This window comes from Ictidomys tridecemlineatus, chromosome 6 (genome assembly GCF_052094955.1).
Source record: "Ictidomys tridecemlineatus isolate mIctTri1 chromosome 6, mIctTri1.hap1, whole genome shotgun sequence".
Taxonomy (NCBI): Eukaryota; Metazoa; Chordata; class Mammalia; order Rodentia; family Sciuridae; genus Ictidomys; species Ictidomys tridecemlineatus.
Window position 1 is genome coordinate 20,203,372 of NC_135482.1, and position 20,011 is coordinate 20,223,382.

The following is a 20,011-nucleotide window of genomic DNA, read 5'->3' on the forward strand; positions in this document are numbered from 1 at the left end:
AAGTATATGAAAAATCTTCAACATGTTTAGCAATCAGGAAAGTGCAAATCAAACTACACTGGGATTTCATTTTACCCCAGTTTGAATGTCAGTTATAAAGAATGCAAATAATAAGTTAAATTGAAAAAAAGAAAAAAAGAGTGCAAATAATAAATGCTGGCAATGATACGAGGGAAAAGCAACAGTTAACACTGTTTGTGGATTGTAAATTAGTATAACAACTATGGAAATCAGCATTGTTTCCTCAAAAAAACTAGGAATGGAATTACCATATGACCAAGTTACACCACTTCATATTTATACATAAGAATTAAAACCAGCATACTATAGCAAGGCATGCATCCCCATGTTTATAGCAGTGCAACTCACAACAGCCAAATTCTGGAACCAGCCTAGGTGTCCGTCAATAAATTAATGAATAAAGAAAATGTGGCATATATACACAATGGTGCTTTATTCCACCAAAAATTATGTCATTTTTATAAGAATGAATGAAACTGGAGAACATCATATTAACTGAAATAAGCCAGTCATAGAATATCAAGGGTTGTATGTTTTCTCTCATATGTGAAAGCAAGAGAGAAAAAAAATGAATCTCATGAAAATAGAAGGGAGACCAATAGAGTTAAGGAATAGGATAAAGGGAAGGGAGGAGAGAGGGGAAATGGGAGAAACTGGAGAATGAAATTGACCAATTAATGGTATTTACATGTACAAATATATCACAGTAAATCTCACTAATATATATAATTGTGATGCACTAATTTTAAAAAATTAAGAAGGCGCCAATATGGCTAGATGTAAGCAAGGAAAAGTAGAATACTATATCAAAGAATCAGAGTATCCACAGGGCTGAGAAAAGGTTTTGACTTCAGAGGGAACTAAGGGGTCTGTGGAGGTTTTTGTTTTGTTTTTGATTGTTGTTGCTGTTGTTGTTGTTGTTGTTATTGTTGTTTCCAGAGGAATAACATGGTTGTTTTTATTAGGATAAATTTGACTTCTGTGATAAGATTTGCCCAAAGAGGTATACGAATAGAAGCTGGGAGAACTGTTAGGAGGCTATTGCAATCATCCAGGCTGAAATCATCCAGTAATGGCTGAAAATAGACAAATTACAGGTATATTTCACAAAGAGAGCCACCACAATTCACTGCGTGATTGTACATTGGGTGTGAGAAAAAGATAAGTATAAGAAGGATGACTCTAAGACAGCTGAATGTGCGAGTCTGGAGTTCAGGGGAGAAATCAGGTTGAAAATAGAAGTTTGAGAGTTATCACTTTTAGGTGATATAGTAAGTCTTAAGACTGAGTGAAACCGGCTAAGGAATAAATGCAGAAAAGAGAAAAGGTCCAAGTATGCCAAGCCTAAACACACTGTACTGCTTAGACTTTGAGAAAATGAGAAAGAATAAGCAAAGGAAAATGAAAAGGAGTTCCTGTGAAGTAGGATGAAAACCAGAAGAATATGGGTTTAGCTCCTAGAGGGAGCTAAATGAAAGTACTTCATCCAGGAGGGGTGATGATCTGGATTAATGATAGAGCTGACGCGTCAAGTAAAACAAAGAATCAGAATGTCCATTTTAGTAATGTGGAGATTTTGTTGATAGCAATGAGGGACATTTCAGTGGACACATATAGAACAAAAGTCTACTTGGAATGCATTTACCAGACTAGGAGAGAAATAGAATTAGCTCCTCTTTTGCAGGGCTGGAACACCGATTTCCATATTTTCTTACTTTAAGTTAATATTTCTCTTCCTGTGTTAAAGTGGTGGAAATCGCAATTTCATTGCATTTCATTTTTCCCTATCCATGGAAAATTACATGATGCCCCCAACCTGAAAATTGCTGTGAAGTGGTTTGCTAAATGAATATGCCATTTACCAGCACCTTGAATAAAGTGGATCTCTCCAGCTTTCATGATCATGAAAAACCCAAGCAAACATGTAGATCCTATATTTAGTCTCTTTGGCTGCTATTTTTGTGATGTCTTCTTTAATCAATTGAGGAGCCATGAGAAAGATGGAGACAAATGATCGATTTTCTAAGCCATCTTACATACATTTAAAGCTCATCTTGTTCTCTCTGGATCAAATGGAAAAACATTAGAGTTGAGCATCATTCATTGTTGCCATGGCTACAGTACCAAACCCTTATAGAGGACTTTTACTTTACACTCAGTATTCTTACCATAGCAACAGCAGTGTTGATTTGAAACAACTCACTAGATATAATTTATCTTTAACATTTCATATAATTTCTATGGTATGTCTTGTTAATAGGATTACACTTTTGGTGACTCTTCTGCTCTTTTGAGATGACACATCTCTTCAAACGCATGTGAGAAAAAATTTAAGCTGCTCATTGCTTGCAGGAATAGAAAACTAACAGGATAGATTTGAATGCATTACATTCCCAGAGCTTTTACTGAAGATATTTAGGTGACTTTGAGTTCAAATTCAAGGTGTATCTGGTGAAAATTGAGTCAGAATGATTACTCATTTTAGAATAATAGAATCATCTCCATTCTTTTGATATTACAAAATCACTTTCTTCTTTAAAGAATATTGATCTACTTTTTGTTTTTTATTTCTCCAGCACAGTCTTTTTTTTCACATTCATAACCTGTTAGCATAGTGTAAAAATGGAATTTTTAAAAAATAAATTAAACCAAAGGACCAGTGTCTTTGAAAACAACAGACTTGAGTTAAAAGGTCTTCTTCCTCTTTTCCCCCAGTACAATCTCTTCTATTTGGGAAAATACATGGTTACAGTGACTACAGTATTACAAAGAAATACATTTTGGTGAGAGAAAAACAAAAACTCTTGGTTCCAAATGTAGTTATTCACTATAGACCATTTATTCATCTGGCTCTAGGCTATGGGAATTACTCCTAGCACAGAACTCCCTTTGAAATCCCTCACTCCCTAGGGGGTCAAAGATAGATGAGAAACTACCCCTATGAACTTGGCTTATGCATGGAGAACAAAGAGGTTAGTGGTGGAGGGTAACAGAGGAAAGGCGCGTGGGAAGGGTGAGAACAGCTCGCTTCCTCTGCTGCAACAGGAGCTTCTTTCAATTCAAAGTGCATGCCAAGACAGATCAGGCACTCTACCAAAAAGATACAATAATTTAGTAATACAGTCTGCCCAGGCAGCTGAGCAGCTGGAAACGAGGGAGCTTTGGGATTTGCTATAAACGGTGGGGAAATTGGCTGATAGCCTCTCTCCTATATTGAGCAAAGGGAGCAAGAGAAAGGATTATAAATGTTTGAAATCAGAGCCAAACTGCATGGTCTGTTCTGGTCCAGAAGCTGCCAGGACTCCAGCATTCTTCCGCTTCTGCATTAAATGCTAAATTTGGCAGTGTGTGGGACTAATAGACTAGGGAACAACAGAGCTTACCTGGATACATTTTCAGAAAGGCAGCTATTGATCTGCAGTTTACAGGAGGGAACTGTATTATATGCTTTATCTGACACCATTCAGCATCTAGGCATAGAAAGTTTATTTGGCTAATTGTGCAGTCAGAATAATGCACAAAGGTCACTGCTGATACCTGGAATGTGGCCCATGGAGTGGTTTTCAAACTTCAGTGATACTCAGGACACTCCACTGGATGGCACATTGTGTTGCTGCCACAGGAAGCTCTGGGGTAAAGCCACAGACACAAAGCCTTGTAATGTCACAGAAAAAGGCAGGCTTTGGACTAGCCAGATTTGTATCCCATACTGGCTCCTCTATTCACTAGGTGATCCTCTTCAGTGCCAATGTCATAATAATACCTACTCCAGAGGCTTATATGACAGTTAATGAGATAGGATGACCTTGGACATAAAAGGCACACAGTAACTATTGGTTCCCCTTACCTAGTATGGGCTCTTTGCATTTGTAATTTTTTAAATGAATTCCTGGTACAGGAAACTGGTGTTTACTGAAATTATTTTCATATACTTTTGAAAGCTTTGATTTTCAACCTTGGAGAATTAAGAGAATGTAAGTTCTCTGTGGCTCATTATTATTTGTTTGACTCATACTTCTGTCTTAACACATAGGGCAACTGGAAAGACATTTTTAATACTTGGATAAAACCAAACATATTAGAAAGAGCACATGTACTCCAAGCCCAGGACAAAACAAACTAATAAGGTTCATGTAAGTTTACATTATAAGTGAATAAAAGTAGATAATGTTTCTCCCTAATATTTCTTATAAAACCCAGCACTCCTTAAAAGCTTGTTGAGACATGTAGACCATATATATTATAAGAGTTTAACTCCTTGTTTTCTTCAATCAAATCAAGTTGATCTGAGATTTATATACTAAACCCAACTCTATTTAAACTATTTTGTATGATTCTTCGTCTCCATTTCTCTTATTTTGCTCAGTACCATAGAGTATCAGAACCCTAAATATTACCAAACCTTGTATTTCTTTTTTTCTTTATGCATATACTTTTTTCTTTCAGTGCTGAAGATCAAACTCAGGGCCTCACCTGTGTTACGCAAGCAACATCCCAGCCCTCTCTACGTATACTTTTTATGGGAGGCCTTACTTTAAAAGAATTTGCTAGCCAGGCACAGTGGCACATTATTGTGATCCCAGTGATTTGTGAGGCTGAGAAGGGAGGATAACAAGTTCAAGATTAGCAAGGCCCTAAGCAACTTTGTGAGACCCCATCTCAAAATTAAATAATAAAAAGGACTGGGGGTATAGCTCAATGGTAAAGCACCTCTGGGTTCAATCCCCAGTACAATAAAAATAACAATAATAATGATGATGATGATGATGATGTTTTATTTATATCCATAATTAGGTTAAAACGTTTTCTTTATTTATGTAATTCTCAAGATAATTTATTGATTTATAAATTTGCATTATACTTGACAAGATACAAACATGCATGCCAAGATTATTTATTTATTTATTTATTTATTTATTTATTTATTTATTTTTCTGGTACTGGGGATTGAACCAATGGACACTTTACTCCTGAGTTAGAGCAACCCCTCCCCTTTAAAAATATTTGTTGATTTTTAGAGACAGGGTCTCTCTAAATTGTCCATGCTGCCCTGGAACTTGGACCTGCTGCCTCAGCCTCCTGAATAGCTGGGATTACTAGCATGTGCCCTCACACCTGGCAAGACAATTTGTTAATAACCTATCTATTTAGTGGGGTGTAGTCATTTGAAGAGTCACATTAAAAAATTTTATGTTCAAAAAATTATAAATATTTTACAAAAAAATCTTTGATGTCCTAATAAATTCTGTTTTTAGGTGAAATTTTTATGTACATTTTAACAATAAAAATAATTTACTTCAAAATATTTTATCAGTCTGTGTGCTCTGAGATCTTTCTGCAGCAGAACACATATATTAAGAATAGAACAACTTCTTTGAGACAGTCTCCTCTATTGGGCCTTGGTCCATATAAAAAAGTGTGATAGAAGACAAGAAGATCAACGTTGCTTTGAGTGCAGATGTTTATAATAGCACTGCTCATAGGGACACAATATCCAGGTTCAGTAGGAAGATTGGGGAGCTGAGTCAAGATTATCCAGTGAAACTGAAAGAAAGTAAACATCCTTTCTGCAGGAAACCTTTCCTGAGCAGACTGACAATTCCATAGATTAAGTTCAAATAATGGGTTAAAAATAAATGATTCTAAATACCTTGGGCAAAAAAGAACTTTAAATATCAAAAATATAGGACACATTTAGCCATCAATGACTATAGATATTATTACTGCAAATAGCAACTACAAATAGCCATTGTATGTACACAAAAATGTTCAAAGAAATAAAATGCCTAATCACAAAAATGAGTAAAAAAAACATTATCAGTAAACAGCAGGTAAATTATAAAATTATGCATTTTGGGATATAAAAAAATAACACTTGAAATTATCTAAAAGTTCAAAATGAAAACGCTAACTTAACACATTTATATACAGATGAAGAGAGAATTAGTCCATTGAAGGATAGATTTGAAGAAATAATCCAAAGTATATCGGAGGGCCAAAAAAGCAGAAAATATGAAGTCATGAAGAAATATGAAGAATGGAATGAGGTTATCCTAACCAGAGACTAGGAAAGAAATAATAGGAGAAAGGAAAATTTTTGACAGATAATGGCTGATTTTTTTAGAACTAATAAAAACATAAATTCCCATATCTAGGAAAAACAACTAGTTTTCAAGCCTACTAAATAAAAAGAAGTCCACTCTGAGATACATTATCATGAAACTGAAAGGTATAGAGAAGAGTTTCAAAGCAAGTAGAAAGAAAAGAATATCAATTTCAGAAATCTAAGCCACATATTATGTAGAGAAAAATGGAATAAGAACAACAATAAGTATATATCAAAAAGCAAAGTAATAGAATCAAATTTAAATACACATACACACATATATAGTCAAAACAAATATAAATCAGCTAAATTCACAAGTTAAAAGGGATTTTTAAGAGGTAAGAAAACAAAATTCATTTTATGTTCTTCATAATAGATATAACAAGAAATAATGGAACATACAAAAAATAAAAGGATAAATATTAACTCAAACGAATCTGGTATAGCCATGCCAGCATTAAGCAAAATAGACTTCAGTCCTAAAGGCATTGCTAAGGATAGTCCAATGCCCTGGACTATTAGGAGGAGAGTCCCATGAGGGAACAGGAATGAACCACAGTAGATTTCCATATTTCACAGCACAAGTGCATTTTTCTTTGACATTGCTATGAAGTATTAATTATATTGGTACTTCTTTTTAAATATTTTTTAGTTGTTGATATTTATTTATATGTCATCCTGAGAATCGAACCTAGTGCCTTACACATCCCAGGCAAGTGTGCTACGGCTGAGCCCCAACCCCAGCCCTATATTGGTATTTCTCTGTTTGTTTCAGGAAGCCCACTACCTCCAAAGTTTCATGCAACTTGTCTTCCAAAGCAGTGTACTCACAGTTGAATACTGTCTTGGCTATTATAGGGTATTCAAGGTATCCTACTGAACATCTGCTTTTCCTGCAACCCTCCTATCCCCATTATATAAAATGTTTTCCTTCCTGATAATTTCAAGTCTAACTTCTTTTCCCATATCTGGTATTTTCTCCTCATTCAGTTTTGATTCTTCTCCCAAAAGCTTTTCTGTAGAGTGTATTTCTAGTCTGCTAAAAGTATGTATTTACTAATAATCCTGAGATTCTCAAAGATATTATCTACTTCCTGTTGTCTTGCTGCAGAAGTTTTTGAGTTCTGCTAGTTGTTCAGATTCTATTTTTCAGCATCCTCCTTGGGGCAGAGCCCCCTTCTTTTGGGAGTCAGTATTGATAGCAGTTTCTGAGTTGCATGCCTTATAGGCTCCATCAAATTTCCTTTCCCTTTATTACTACAGTTGCACAACTGCTGTCCTGTTCTGGATCCTGTGGCTATTGCATGATTTGACTATGTTCATCCACTGTAGGGCCATGGGGATTTCTTGATAGCTTTATTGAAGAAATTACCCACAGTCTTTTTGTTTTTTCTTTGCTATCATGTGCTCATTTCATACTTTCACTATCTCATGGTATTCTTTTCATGAGGGGACTTGGGGTGATTGATGTTTTTGAGGAAACACTGGGCTATTATGTTTTTGCCTTTGGAAATGCCAGGGAACACTTGAAAGTACAAGTTAAGTCAAGTCAACTCCACACCAACTTCATTTCTGATTTGCTGTCCAACCATTATTCTACCTATCCCCTGCTACTCTCTTGCAGCCACTGTAGCTTTCTGATTGCTCTTAGTAGCCTGATGAGCTTTTCAGATCTTCCAACTACCTACAATAATCTTTCCCCCAAAGTTTAAATAATTAACTCCTTACGGTCATTGGTAAATATGTGCAATGTTAGCTCTTCAGAAGGAGTCACCTTATAGCATCTTCCTTCCATTCCTTTCTCACTATATTGCTTTATATCCTTCATAGAATTTACTAATGTTTTTGCAATTATACTTTTTTTTTCAGTATGGGGGATCAATCCCAAGACCTCATGCATGATAAGAAAGTGTTCTACCATTGAGATAAATCTTACTTAGTCCTTTTTATTTTATTTTGAGACAGGATCTTGCTAAGTTTCCCAGGTTGGTGTCAAACTTGAGATCCTCCTGCCTCAGCCTCCTAAGTATCTGCAATTACTATACTAATTTTATTTGCCTGTAATTGTCTCTTCTGGAATGTAAGTTTCATGGAGACAGGATGTTACATGTGGCATTACTGAAACTTTGCCACTGATGCACAGGAAGTGTTTTATCCATATTTGTGAAATTAATTCACATTTTCTAGTAATATCAATATCAGCATTGTTCTCTCTGGAAATGAAGTGTTTTGGCTTCCTAAAGAGGATCTAGTGACCAGACCGACAAAACTTATGATTTATAGTAGAAATTATTTTTTCCATAAGTTGTTTTTATCCTAATATGAAACTTTGGGTTTTATTGTTATTCAGGTATTTATATAAATGATAAATATGAGGGATAAAGATGGGTAAAAGATTGAACTGCTTAGGTTTGGATATTTACTTTGACATTTCTCTGAAATGTTAATAATGTTTTAAATAACTATTAGATTGAAATTCACACATACTTAGTTCTGTACCTTGGCATGAAATATCCACTTATCAAAAGAGAAGTATGAAATTAAATGAGACAAGTTATGAAAACAGTTTAATCTATATATTTTGCCTCAGTTTCATCCTAAAGAAATAGTAAGAAAACAAAAAAATTCTTTCTAAAATATACCTTTGAAATATAAAAGCAGAAACAAAGGAGTAAAACCCACAATTTCCATGTCAAAATAACAATCTTTTCTAAGTATGTAATATTATAACTTACTACTACATTTCTTTTTATAAATTAAATCCTCTACGGAAGAATAGAGTTACTTTGGATTAGGCAGAGGGGAGTGAAGGGAGGGGAGGGGGTATGGGGGGTAGAAATGACAGTAGAATAAATTAGACATTATTACCCTATTTGCATATATGATTACACAACCTGTGGGCTTCTACATCATGTACAAGCAGAAGAATGAGAAGTTATATTGCATTTATGTATGATGTGTCAAAGTGCATTCTACTGTTATGTATAACTAATTAGAACAAATTTTAAAAAAATAAAACTATCTTCATTTAGCATTATCTTCTCCAACTCCATCCATTTACCTGAAAATGCCATGATTTTATTCTCTTTTATTGCTGAGTAATATTCCATTGTGTATATATGCCACATTTTCTTTATCCATTTATGTACATAAGGGCATCTAGGTTAGTTCCACAGTCTAGCTACTGTGAATTGTGCTTCTATAAACAATCCCCAAAAAACAAATGCTGAATGTTTTCTGTGATATAAGGAGGCTGATTCATAGTGTGGTTGGGAGGGGGAGCATGGGAAGATTAGAGGAACTCTAGATAGGGCAAAGGGGTGGGAGGGGGTAAGCGGGTAGAAAAGATGGTGGAATGAGATGGACATCATTACTCTAATACATGTATGAAGACACAAATGGTGTGAATATACTTTTTATACAACCAGAGATACAATAAATTGTGCTCTATATGTTTAATATGAATTGTAATGCATTCTGCTGATGTATACAATAAATTAGAATAAAAACTATCAAATTAATAAAAACAAAGCTATTGTCACAATAATAGAAAAATAGAATACCTTCTATGTGATAGTTATTGTCTAACTGCTTGACTTCTTGCTATGGTCCAAACGTTTGTACCTCACCCCCATTCATTGCTGAAATCCTAATCCCAAAGGTGATAGTATTAGGAAGTGAGACCTTTGGGAGGTGAATAGGTCATGAGGGAAAGAGCCCATGTGGATGGGAGTAGCACCCTTGTAAGAGACCCTTCTATCATCAGTAAGATGATGCTGTCTGTGAGACAGACAGCAGGCCCTCAGCAGACACAAAATCAACTAGTATCTTGATCTTGAACTTCTAAGCCTCTGGAATTGTGAGACATAAATATCTGGTATTTATAAGTCACTCAGTTTATCATATTTTCTTATATAAGCCCACATGGGCCTAGAAACTTCTATTACCTCTTCAATCTTTATAACACTTTTTAGGTGGATACTATTACTATCATCATTTTTCAAAAGTAGAAATATAAACATTGCAAGAATTTATTTTAAAGAATATACTAATTCTTTAAAACTTAGGTTATAGTTTGAATTTTACTTATTATTTATTGCCACATATCAAACCAGCTCAACCTAATGGTTTAAAATAATAGCCATTGATGGGATAATGATTCTGGGCATTTTTTTTTTCTGCCAGACTCTGCTTATCTTGGCAGTGCTTGCTGATGCACTGTGGTCAGTTGGCAGATTGGCCTGAGGCTGGGCCTGAATGGCCTCATTCACACGTGCGGAAGTTGGCTGGCATGATGTGGGTGACTACTGTATTAACTATGTCTTTTATTTTGTGTTTTGTTTGGTTTTGTGCTCTGAAACTTTGGGATGTTGCTGATTCTAGAGGGATTTTCCCTCCCAGGTCTAGCTAATTCCTAGATACAGTGAACAAGTTGCCTCTGAGCATGATTTTCCAATCCAAAGCCCATACCCCACCATCTCTTTTACCAGGCTCACACACTCTCCGGCCACTATTTAGCTGCCCTAATTACCCAGGGCCAGGGACCAGATAACTAGGGACAATCTCTACACCTTTGAACCCTCTGAAGTTATTCAAACTAACTAATCCTAAACCTGTTCATCTCTGCTTTGTTTGTTTTGTCCTATGGAAATCACAATAAAGATTCTTGCCACAATCTTTCCTTACTCCTTCTACTTCCTGTCAGTCCCCAGTGCTTCCCCCTGAATCTCCTATTGATGTAACATGCCTCTCTTCTTGGATCTTTGAGTTTAACATTTTGTGTTTTCAGTGACAGTCATCTCCTGATCTATTGGCTTTACCATACCTAAAAAATAATAAAATCTACATTTTAAAACAACTGGATAATGTGTCATTTCATTATCTAGAAGGCCATTTTAGCTTGGTCATATGTGGCAGGGTTTCAAGAGAACAAAGTACCTTTCAAATCTCTCGTTATATCATTTTGTTGCAGTCCCATGCAGTAATGCAAGGCATGTGGCCACAGTGGAATTCAGCACAGGAGGACTGGTTGCAGGGAGGGGCGTGGCTACAGGGAGCTGTGCTCAGACCAGTTGGCTCTAATCCATCAACAACACAGGCTTCTCAAGAGGTTTCATATCAACCTCTCATTTTCTTTGATTTTAGTAATCTTTAGAATCTGGCCACTAAAATAAGCAAATAATATTTACCACTCTTGGCAAAAAATGCTAAAAAACTGTTATTCAGTAAACCAAGCTTATACACTAATAACTAAATTTTCTTTTACTTAGGGAAGTAACTGCTTTTAACAAGAGGACTTGGACAATATAAAGCAATTGGGGATTATAACGATGGTCATTTTGTTCAAAATAGAGAAGAGATGGTAACCTATAATACAATTCACAGAAACTCTAAAATAATATACTGCCTCTAACATTCTCATTATTCTTGATAACGAACATGGTCAGAAATCTTTTTGACAGAGATTTACAGAATCTTTTTCCCACAATTGGTGGACTGTTTTCAATTTTCTTTTCAAACTCAATCCCTGTAGCCTTCTTCAGCAATCTTCAAAATGAAATTCTGAATTTCTTTATTTCAGAATTCCTCCTTCCTACAATTACTCACCACTATTGTCATCCCAGACCAACATGCTCATGTTGAAAAGCACTATCGGGGATTCAAGCTACCTCAGAAGAAAGAGAAAATAAATTGGAAAAGAATGCCAGGACTTGTTTCCTTCTAGTATTAGCTTATCTATAAGAAGAAACACACACACACACACACACACACACACACACACACACACACACACACACACAAACTGAACAAACAAAACTTTAATAGACTCTTAATATACTTTTCCCAAATTCTAGAAATAATCATGAACAGAAGCAGCATGTCCCTCTCCACACCAGAGCTTCTCTGCTTGTCCTCTTGGTAAATTAATCCCAAATTGTTCTTTTATTATAATAGTAATATTAGTATCCAGATGATTGGATGTTGTAATCTGATAGACCTTAGGTTGAATCTCAACCACTGACTAGGTGGAAAAACTTGAGCAGCTTAAGTTGTGAGTTAGTTTTTACCTCCACGAACTGAACATAATAAGCCATAAACTCTGTAATCTTGAGAGAGTTCAAAGCTACCTTGCCCTACTCTCTACCTACTCTTCTATCCCATGAATGGCCTCTGTGGTGAGGACAGACAGAAGGGAGTCTTCAAGGACATATTGTAGTTTCTTTGGAAAGGGATGGATTTTCTGTGGGAAAACTGAAGTGGTTAGAATAGTAATAGGTGGATGCAGATTTTTTTCCCATTTGGATTGGTGTCTCTTGAATTTCTCCTCTATCACTGTTCTTTCTTCCATCTCAGGATGCTGGTGGGATAGATCTGGCAGGGAGACATCTCTTTGGAAAATCTAAGCAGGAACCAGGGTGAGGTCTGGAAATAAGTAGAGCTAGGAATAAAACTGCTCTTACCAGCTCCCAGTGGGAGAACAGCATGGGGCCTGGGGCCAATACTCAATATAAAGTATAGATTTGTCTGTAGCAACCTATGGGCAAATGTCTATTAATATTCACTGTGGTTGCCCATTTATCAAAAATTGAGAATTTAATATTTTGTTTTAACTCTTTCCATCAGAAAATTAGGATTGTTATTAATAATCACATCACAGGATTGTCATGAGGATCAAACGAGATGAATTAAATATAACTTTATATAATAAATGAAAGTTCAATCTTGGCAAACATTTGGCTGTCTCTATGGATGCAAAAGGACACTGAAAGAAGTAAACTGATTTCCTGAGCTAAGTTCTTTATATTGTTCACTATGCAATGATGCATTTACTTTTTACACAGTATACCTTTAAATGTCAAATTAAGTCATAAAAGAGCATGGTATATTTAATCTCAAGGAAATTTTGTTTTATTTTAGGAAAAAGGCCAATAAAAATTATCATTCTTTTTTTTGTTGTTTGTTTGTTTTGGATTTTTTTGCATTACATTTCCAAAGAGCTGAAGAAACCAGGGAATAACTAGTGTTGTCTCCAAGAAGAAAGAAAAAGATAGCTTTGTGTTAATAGCTCAACTTCAGTTTCATGTAATAGTCTTGCTTTTAAGTCATATTACCGATGCATTGTTTGCCTATTTTAAGCCTGAACAAACCCCTTTTTATCTGTGTAGAATTGTTCTTAATTTTATATTTAAGGTAATACTATCAGAATTATTAACTTTAAACTGCTTCTAATTGTACTTCTTCTCAAAATGCTAGATGTTCCACTATACAATGATGCATTTACTTTGAGGTTTTGGATATGGGTATTCTATTTAAGAAAACCCAATTTTGTTCATTCAATATTATGTATATATCCTGGGGACAGGTAGAATGGTATTCAGTCACTGACTACTCAGTTCATACCTCTGAAATGAACACTAAGGTATTGCAAGATTAATTCACACACACACACACACACACACACACACACACACACATTCATTTTATATTTGGCACTGCAGGGTTATAGGTGTTTCATAAAGTGCAATGTAGCAATAAATCAAATGTCTGGACATTGCACAAGTTCATGAGGGCATTCCTGTATCATGGCTTTCAGAGTTCTTTATATAATCCTGACATCCTTCCTCCCTTTTGCAGATGACCTCTCTCAACAGGAAGACAATGATCCCCCTAAAGAATATGATCCTGGGCAATTTGCAGGCCTTCTCCATGGATCTTCTCCAGCCTGTGAATCCCCTGAAAATCCATTTCATCTCTATGGGAAAAGAGGTCAATGTGAAGAAAGACAAGATGAAGTCAGTTTGGCAAACAGTCCATTACCTTTCAAGCAGACTCCAATAGAAAATAACTCAGAAACTGTGGTAAAGAAAATTAAACCCAAAGTGGTCAGTAGAACAATTTTTCACAAAAAAAGCAACCAACTCGAGAACCATACCATTGTCGGCACAAGAACAACCAGGAGTGGATCCCGGAGTGGAGACCAGTGGGTTGTGAATACGGGGGGATTTGTGGAAAGAGCTTGTACTCTGGGGAGAATAAGGTCATTGCCTAGAGCCCTGATCGACATGCATTTATCCAAAACTGTCTCTAAATCTGATTCTGATCTCATCGCCCACCCTTCAAAGGAGAAAGTATCCAGAGTTAACTGGAGTGAAGCTTCAACTGCTGAACACAGTTCTAAAGGGAATTCTGAAAGAACACCGTCTTTCACATCTGAATGGGAAGAAGTAAGCCTGGTTCTTCTTGTTCTTTATATTGGGCTTTAGAACTGAGGGAGGTTTAGGGAAGGGTTGACAGCTTTTTAATTCTTTCAGAGGCTAAAGCAGAAAATTAACGAATATATACAGGTCCAACCAGAAGGGAAAGGTTCTATGGGTAATACATGAATTCACGGTAGCATAAAAACAAATACAGCTCCACCTATATGGTGAAATCCATTGTTTCCATAGAAATTGATGTCAAGCAGAAGTAACCAGCTATGAGGTACCAGAGAATGTTCACATCACATCCTACCAAGCACTGTAGCTGACAAATTGAGAAAAATCTTGTTTTTTGTTAGGTATCCTTTTGCTATTTGCTAAACTCTATTAGTTTGTCTCTATTTCTTAAAGTATTTTGTATTTTTAGAAGAGCTCCTTCTAATCTTAACCTTAATGATAAAAAGAACAGTTCCTGGCTCTTCTTTAAGAATCATGCAATAAATGCACATCACTTAATATTTCCCTTCTACAGCTATCAGAGAATCACTAAAGGAAAAGATGTTTTGGGGTCAAGTATCACCAATTTAAGCTCTCCTTAAAGACAAAGTCTTTAATCGGAAAGAGTTATTCAGAAAGTAAGTGCCCTTGAAAGGTTATAAAATATCATCCTTTGTCTCTGAGGAGAATTACATCATAAAATAATGAAGCTCCTTGCTTTTTCCTGATTTTTTAAAAGAATGGACCATAGTCTCTTATGATATTTTATTATAACATGTCACATTTTGTCTCTCAAAAGACTGTGCCAGTTGGACTAGCTTTAAAAGCACATTAGGTCACTATAGTATTCTGGAAACTAGAAATAGATATGGTTCTGATATTAATGTTCTCCATTGAGCTATTTGGGAAAAATCACTGGATATCTCTGCATCTGTTTCAGGGTGAACAAAATGAGACAATCCTCATTGTCTTTTCTGAAACCTGCCATATAACATGTTGGCCAATATGAAGAAGAGGGAGATACCTCCATCTTAATAATTGTGTTTTCCAAAATTGCAAACTAGTAGATGGATTTTTTTATTATATTCCTTTCTTCTTTTTAAAATCTGAATACATTTAAATTCCTTTTTGAATTATTTTTTGAGACAAGATTAATTAATATTTAATTTATCCTTTAGAAGGTTAAAGTAAAGTTGTTAATTAATTTAATATGAGGTTGTTCCGTGTCTATATTCTTGTGACTGGATCCTACTAATCAGCTTGTGACTGATCAGACCATTTAGTTAGACCTTGATTCTAAAGGTCATGCCCACAATCTGACTCCTGGTCTCTTCAGTCAAATGAGATGCATGCTCTTAGGCAGAAGAGGAAGGATGCTAGAGGATAGATCTCATCACATGATCTTATTTGTAGCTCCTTTCCCTTCTAAGTTTAAAGAATACACAATTTCTAACTAACTTGTCATCTAAGTACAAATTTCATTTCAAGAAATACAGAGAACATACACATTAATTTTGAAAGTTTAAAGAAGGGAAGCATAATTTATATTTTCAAAAATCCCTCAAAAGAAGTTTAAGCTTTTCCCTATTGGTCTCTTAATTATAGTATTGCTGTAGTAATAACACCAAGAATATATGATCCTAGCATTGGAAGTTATTTTAAAGTGCAATGTTAAAAGTGAATGCAATAATCCTCTTTCATGGCCTTTATTTCCCACAGATTGACAAAATAATGAATTCCATAGATGTTGGAATCAACAGTGAACTTGAAGAGATGAATGGTGAAACCACAAGTAAGGAAACTTTCCTCTACTTATAATGAATAAATATAATTTAAAAAATAGCCAGGAAATAATTTAAAAATCTTTAGATAATTTCATGTTTTATCATAATAACAGTTGCTGAAAATTATTTCCTTCTACTCTCAGATCCAGTAATCCTGACCTGTAAATAACATCAATTATAAGTAAATTGGTTCAACAAATTTGGATTTTTCCTATGTGCTATTCTACCGTGCCAGTTAATATTAATGAAGCTTCAACCTTATGTTGATTGCAGTAGGAAGCACTTCAAAGTGTTGTAGAATCCAATGATTTAATACACTATTTCTCATTCAATGAAATGTCCTATTTATTTGGGCCAAAGCAATTAACAACTTCTCTAAGTTATAAGTTCTGTTTGGCAAGAACTATATATCACTCATCTTCACGTATCTCATAGAACCTCAAAGAATATCTCACGAAGAGTTGGGTTTGCAATCGCTGTTTAACATATTATGATTGGTAAATATTGTTTTCTTCCCTAAAATTAAAGTTTAGAGTAGAAGTCCATTCAAAACCATTTTTCATTTATACTCAAAATTTAACCAAGAGGTATTTTACCATTGAGCTACATCCTCAACTCTTTTTATTTTTTATTTTGAGACAGGATTTTGCTAAATTGCTGAGAGCCTTGCTTAGTAGTTGCAGCTGGCCTCTAACGTGATGCTCCTGTCTCACCCTCCCAAATTGGTGGGATTATAGGCCTGTATCTCAGTGCCTAGCTATCTAAAACCTTTTGAAATCTAGTATTTAATGTCCGTCAATTAGTATTGACAGACATTAAATACTAGATCACTAAACCTAAAATTTCAGTAATATTTATACTAAAATAAAATGTACTGTTCTTGAAAAAGTCAAAAGACTTGGATTCTATTTCTACCTTGCCACAAAGTAGCAGTACAATTGTATACTAGATAGATCTATAGAATTTGGAGTTTTAAACAGGTGATTCCTAAGGTCTCAGGAGAGCTCATATTTAAGTCAGAAGTGATAGTTGGGGTTTTTTGTTTGTTTGCTTGCTTTATTTTGTTTTGTTTTTAAGAGAAAGATGTCTAAAGGGTAAACAGATATTGAACTTTTTTCAGCAAAGCCCTGACTAGTTTGAGATGAGTGAAGAATTTGTCTGGGGAACAAAATTTAAGGGATGCTTAAATTTTAAAATATTATGTATCCCGATGCTTATCAGGATACATAACATTTTAATTTATATTTTAAAAACTCAAAATTAATGCTACAAATCCACAATAAACAAAATATTAAAACTTAAATAAAAATGAAGCCCTCACTGGCATGACTTGGATTTTCACTTTGCCTGGTTCCCCAAAGTGGTCACAGAAGCACTGACCTTGTGAGGGAGAGGACAAAAGCACAAGTAATGAGAATCTTTTCAGAGATGAAGCTGAGTGACTGAGATGCTCTTTACCAATGAGCACTTGCAGAGTGTTGCCCACGTGCTAAGAGCCTGAGCAGTGATTGGGGGCTCTGCAACAAGCCTGGCTGTCACTCAGCAGGGATGTGGGGAAAACCACAGCTTGACTCAGGAGCCTGGTCACAGGCCTGGGAAAAAGGGAGTGAGATGGTCAATTGGCTTAGGAGAGTAGGGACACGCTCCCTTTTAGCTACAAACCTCCACCTCCTTCTTCCTCCTTTCCCCACCATGTTCTTTGCCATCCCGTTTTTACCTTTTCCTGCATGTGATACAGGAAGTGGAGGCACTTCCTGTATCACATGCAGGAAAAGTACACAAGTCTACTTATTTCTCCTCATTGGAGGTTTGTAGTAGGCCAACAACAGAAAGACCATTTCAGAGTAAAACAGGAGCAGTTAGAAAGTATGTGAGTTTCATGGCAAACACACACACACACACACACACCACACACACACACTCACACACATACACACACACCCCAAATATAAAAGTCTGGTGATTTGCTTTGACATCAGTGGAAAACTGTGAAAGGGCCCCAATCTAACCATCCTTGCAAATTTCTGTTGAACCAAAACCAAATGAATGACCTTCATTTTTACAACTGCTAACATTAGGCTGAAGCAACTGGGGAATTTTCCAGAATCCAGTCAGCCTGGGGACACATGTTGCTATGCAGTTCTTTCATATATGCTTACAGAATCATTTCCAAAAAATAATAGGAATACACATTTTTTTGTTGATATCAACTGTACTATTCAAAGATAGAAAGTCTGCATGGTGAGCTAGTAAGTTTCATCATAATGAAAGTGTTTGAGACCTAGAAGTGCTTCTCTTTTGGAATAGTGATATGGGCATTAAATTCACAGTTCAACTTGGATAACATTAAATGTTACTCTAATGTTCTAAATTCTTCAAGAGACGGTGGCACAGAATGATAAAAATATCATAAATATTAGGAAAAATATTTAAAATGTCACCCAGGCAAACCTACCTTTGGAAGGATATTTTAGTGGTAAACAAATCTACAGATTCTTTTCCCCTTAGTTCCTCTCTACCCACCTCTCCTATTGCCATCCTACCTCTGTTTTTGTTTACCATTTTTCTGCAATTGTAATGAAAATAAAAGTGGAGACCCAGTCCACAAGAAGTCATTACTATAGACAAAGGCTGGCTCTATATGTCCCTTAGTTTTTGCCTCTTCATTACACTCTAATTATGCACTAAGTGATTGACCATAACATAGCATTCCAATTCACCCTCAGGCCAGTTATGAATCACAGCTTTCCCGAGCTGTATTCTTTTCCCTCTCAAAGCTAGACTTAACTAGAGGGGTGATAAATAACCCCATGAAGATGGCACTCAACAGATAACATTCTGGGTACTCAACGTGGTTGGGAAATCACACAGAGAAATAAAAAATGAAGCACCAATTTAAAGCTCAATTCTGCTATTTACTCGTTGCTTGTTTACTCTTTTGCCCCTTGACAGAAATAGGCATACTAATATAGAATCATTGTAGAGACATGTGCAGTGGATATGTAGAGTGTCTGACACATGTAGATATGCATTAAACATAGTTCTCACCTTGTCTCCACCAGAAAAACTGTTCAACACGGAATACAAAGCTGAATTCACGTAAGCCTTTGTTTAAGAACCTTATGTCAGATGTTCTCACAAGGATTAAATTTGCTTTATTACCTAGAACCATGAGGTCAACTGGGATACAGTTTGTGACAAGTAATTAAAAAACTGATTAAAAAAAAACCCAAAAACAGATTAGAACTCCATGTTACCCTAGCAAAGAGAAAAATCTAATATGCTTTGCTATAAATATACTAAATTGTTTTTCATGAAGTCTGAGTATTCCTTTTATGGCTTGCCAATACGGAAGAGATGTGCAATGAAATTAGTGGGAGGTAAATTTAGAATGAGAAACAGTAAATAACTGCTTTACATAAGTGTCATCAGTCTCTACTGAGTCCAGTGCTATGCCTGGTTTTAATAATGCTATGTTTTTTATGAGCATTCATTGCTTAAAACCTCAGATGATGAGAGAATAAAATCATAAGTAATGGAGATACATAAAGGTCCAACATTAAATTTTCAGTGCTCTTGCCCATTTTGTTTCAGCAGGGATTTTTGTTATTGTTGTTGTTTTGTTTTTCAAGACAAGTCTCCCTAAGTTGCCCAGGCTGGACTCTACCTCAATCCTCCTGCCTTAACCTTTTGAATAGTGGGGACTACAGGCATGCACCATCATATCTAGCTAGTTTCAGCATTTTTGTTTGCCCTTCCTGTACCTACACATTTCCAATGTCAGATATTTGTTTTACAAACCATATTTATTGGACCAGGAAGAGATTTGGAATTCTCTCATTTTTACCTTAATAAATATGAACCAGTTCAAAGTTTGAACATTCTCTATAACAAAACTAATTTCC

At 35.5% G+C, this 20,011-nt stretch overlaps 1 protein-coding gene across 8 annotated transcripts in view; it reads left to right on the plus strand.

Annotated features, from left to right (window-relative positions):
• The window catches only part of Anks1b (ankyrin repeat and sterile alpha motif domain containing 1B), a 1,051,626-nt gene that overhangs the window by 595,670 nt on the left and 435,945 nt on the right, over nt 1-20,011 (plus strand). For 6 of the 8 annotated variants that reach the window (XR_013440373.1, XM_021724502.3, XM_021724494.3 and 3 more), the window contains exons 13-14: nt 13,763-14,352; nt 16,042-16,114. Coding sequence is in view for 7 of the 8 variants with exons in the window: in XM_021724502.3 (XP_021580177.1) it covers nt 13,763-14,352; nt 16,042-16,114 (663 nt within the window). In the remaining variant the exon portion in view is untranslated. The remainder of the gene's footprint in view (nt 1-13,762; nt 14,353-16,041; nt 16,115-20,011) is intronic. The other 2 variants (XM_040279646.2, XM_078052943.1) reach the window with 1 other exon arrangement.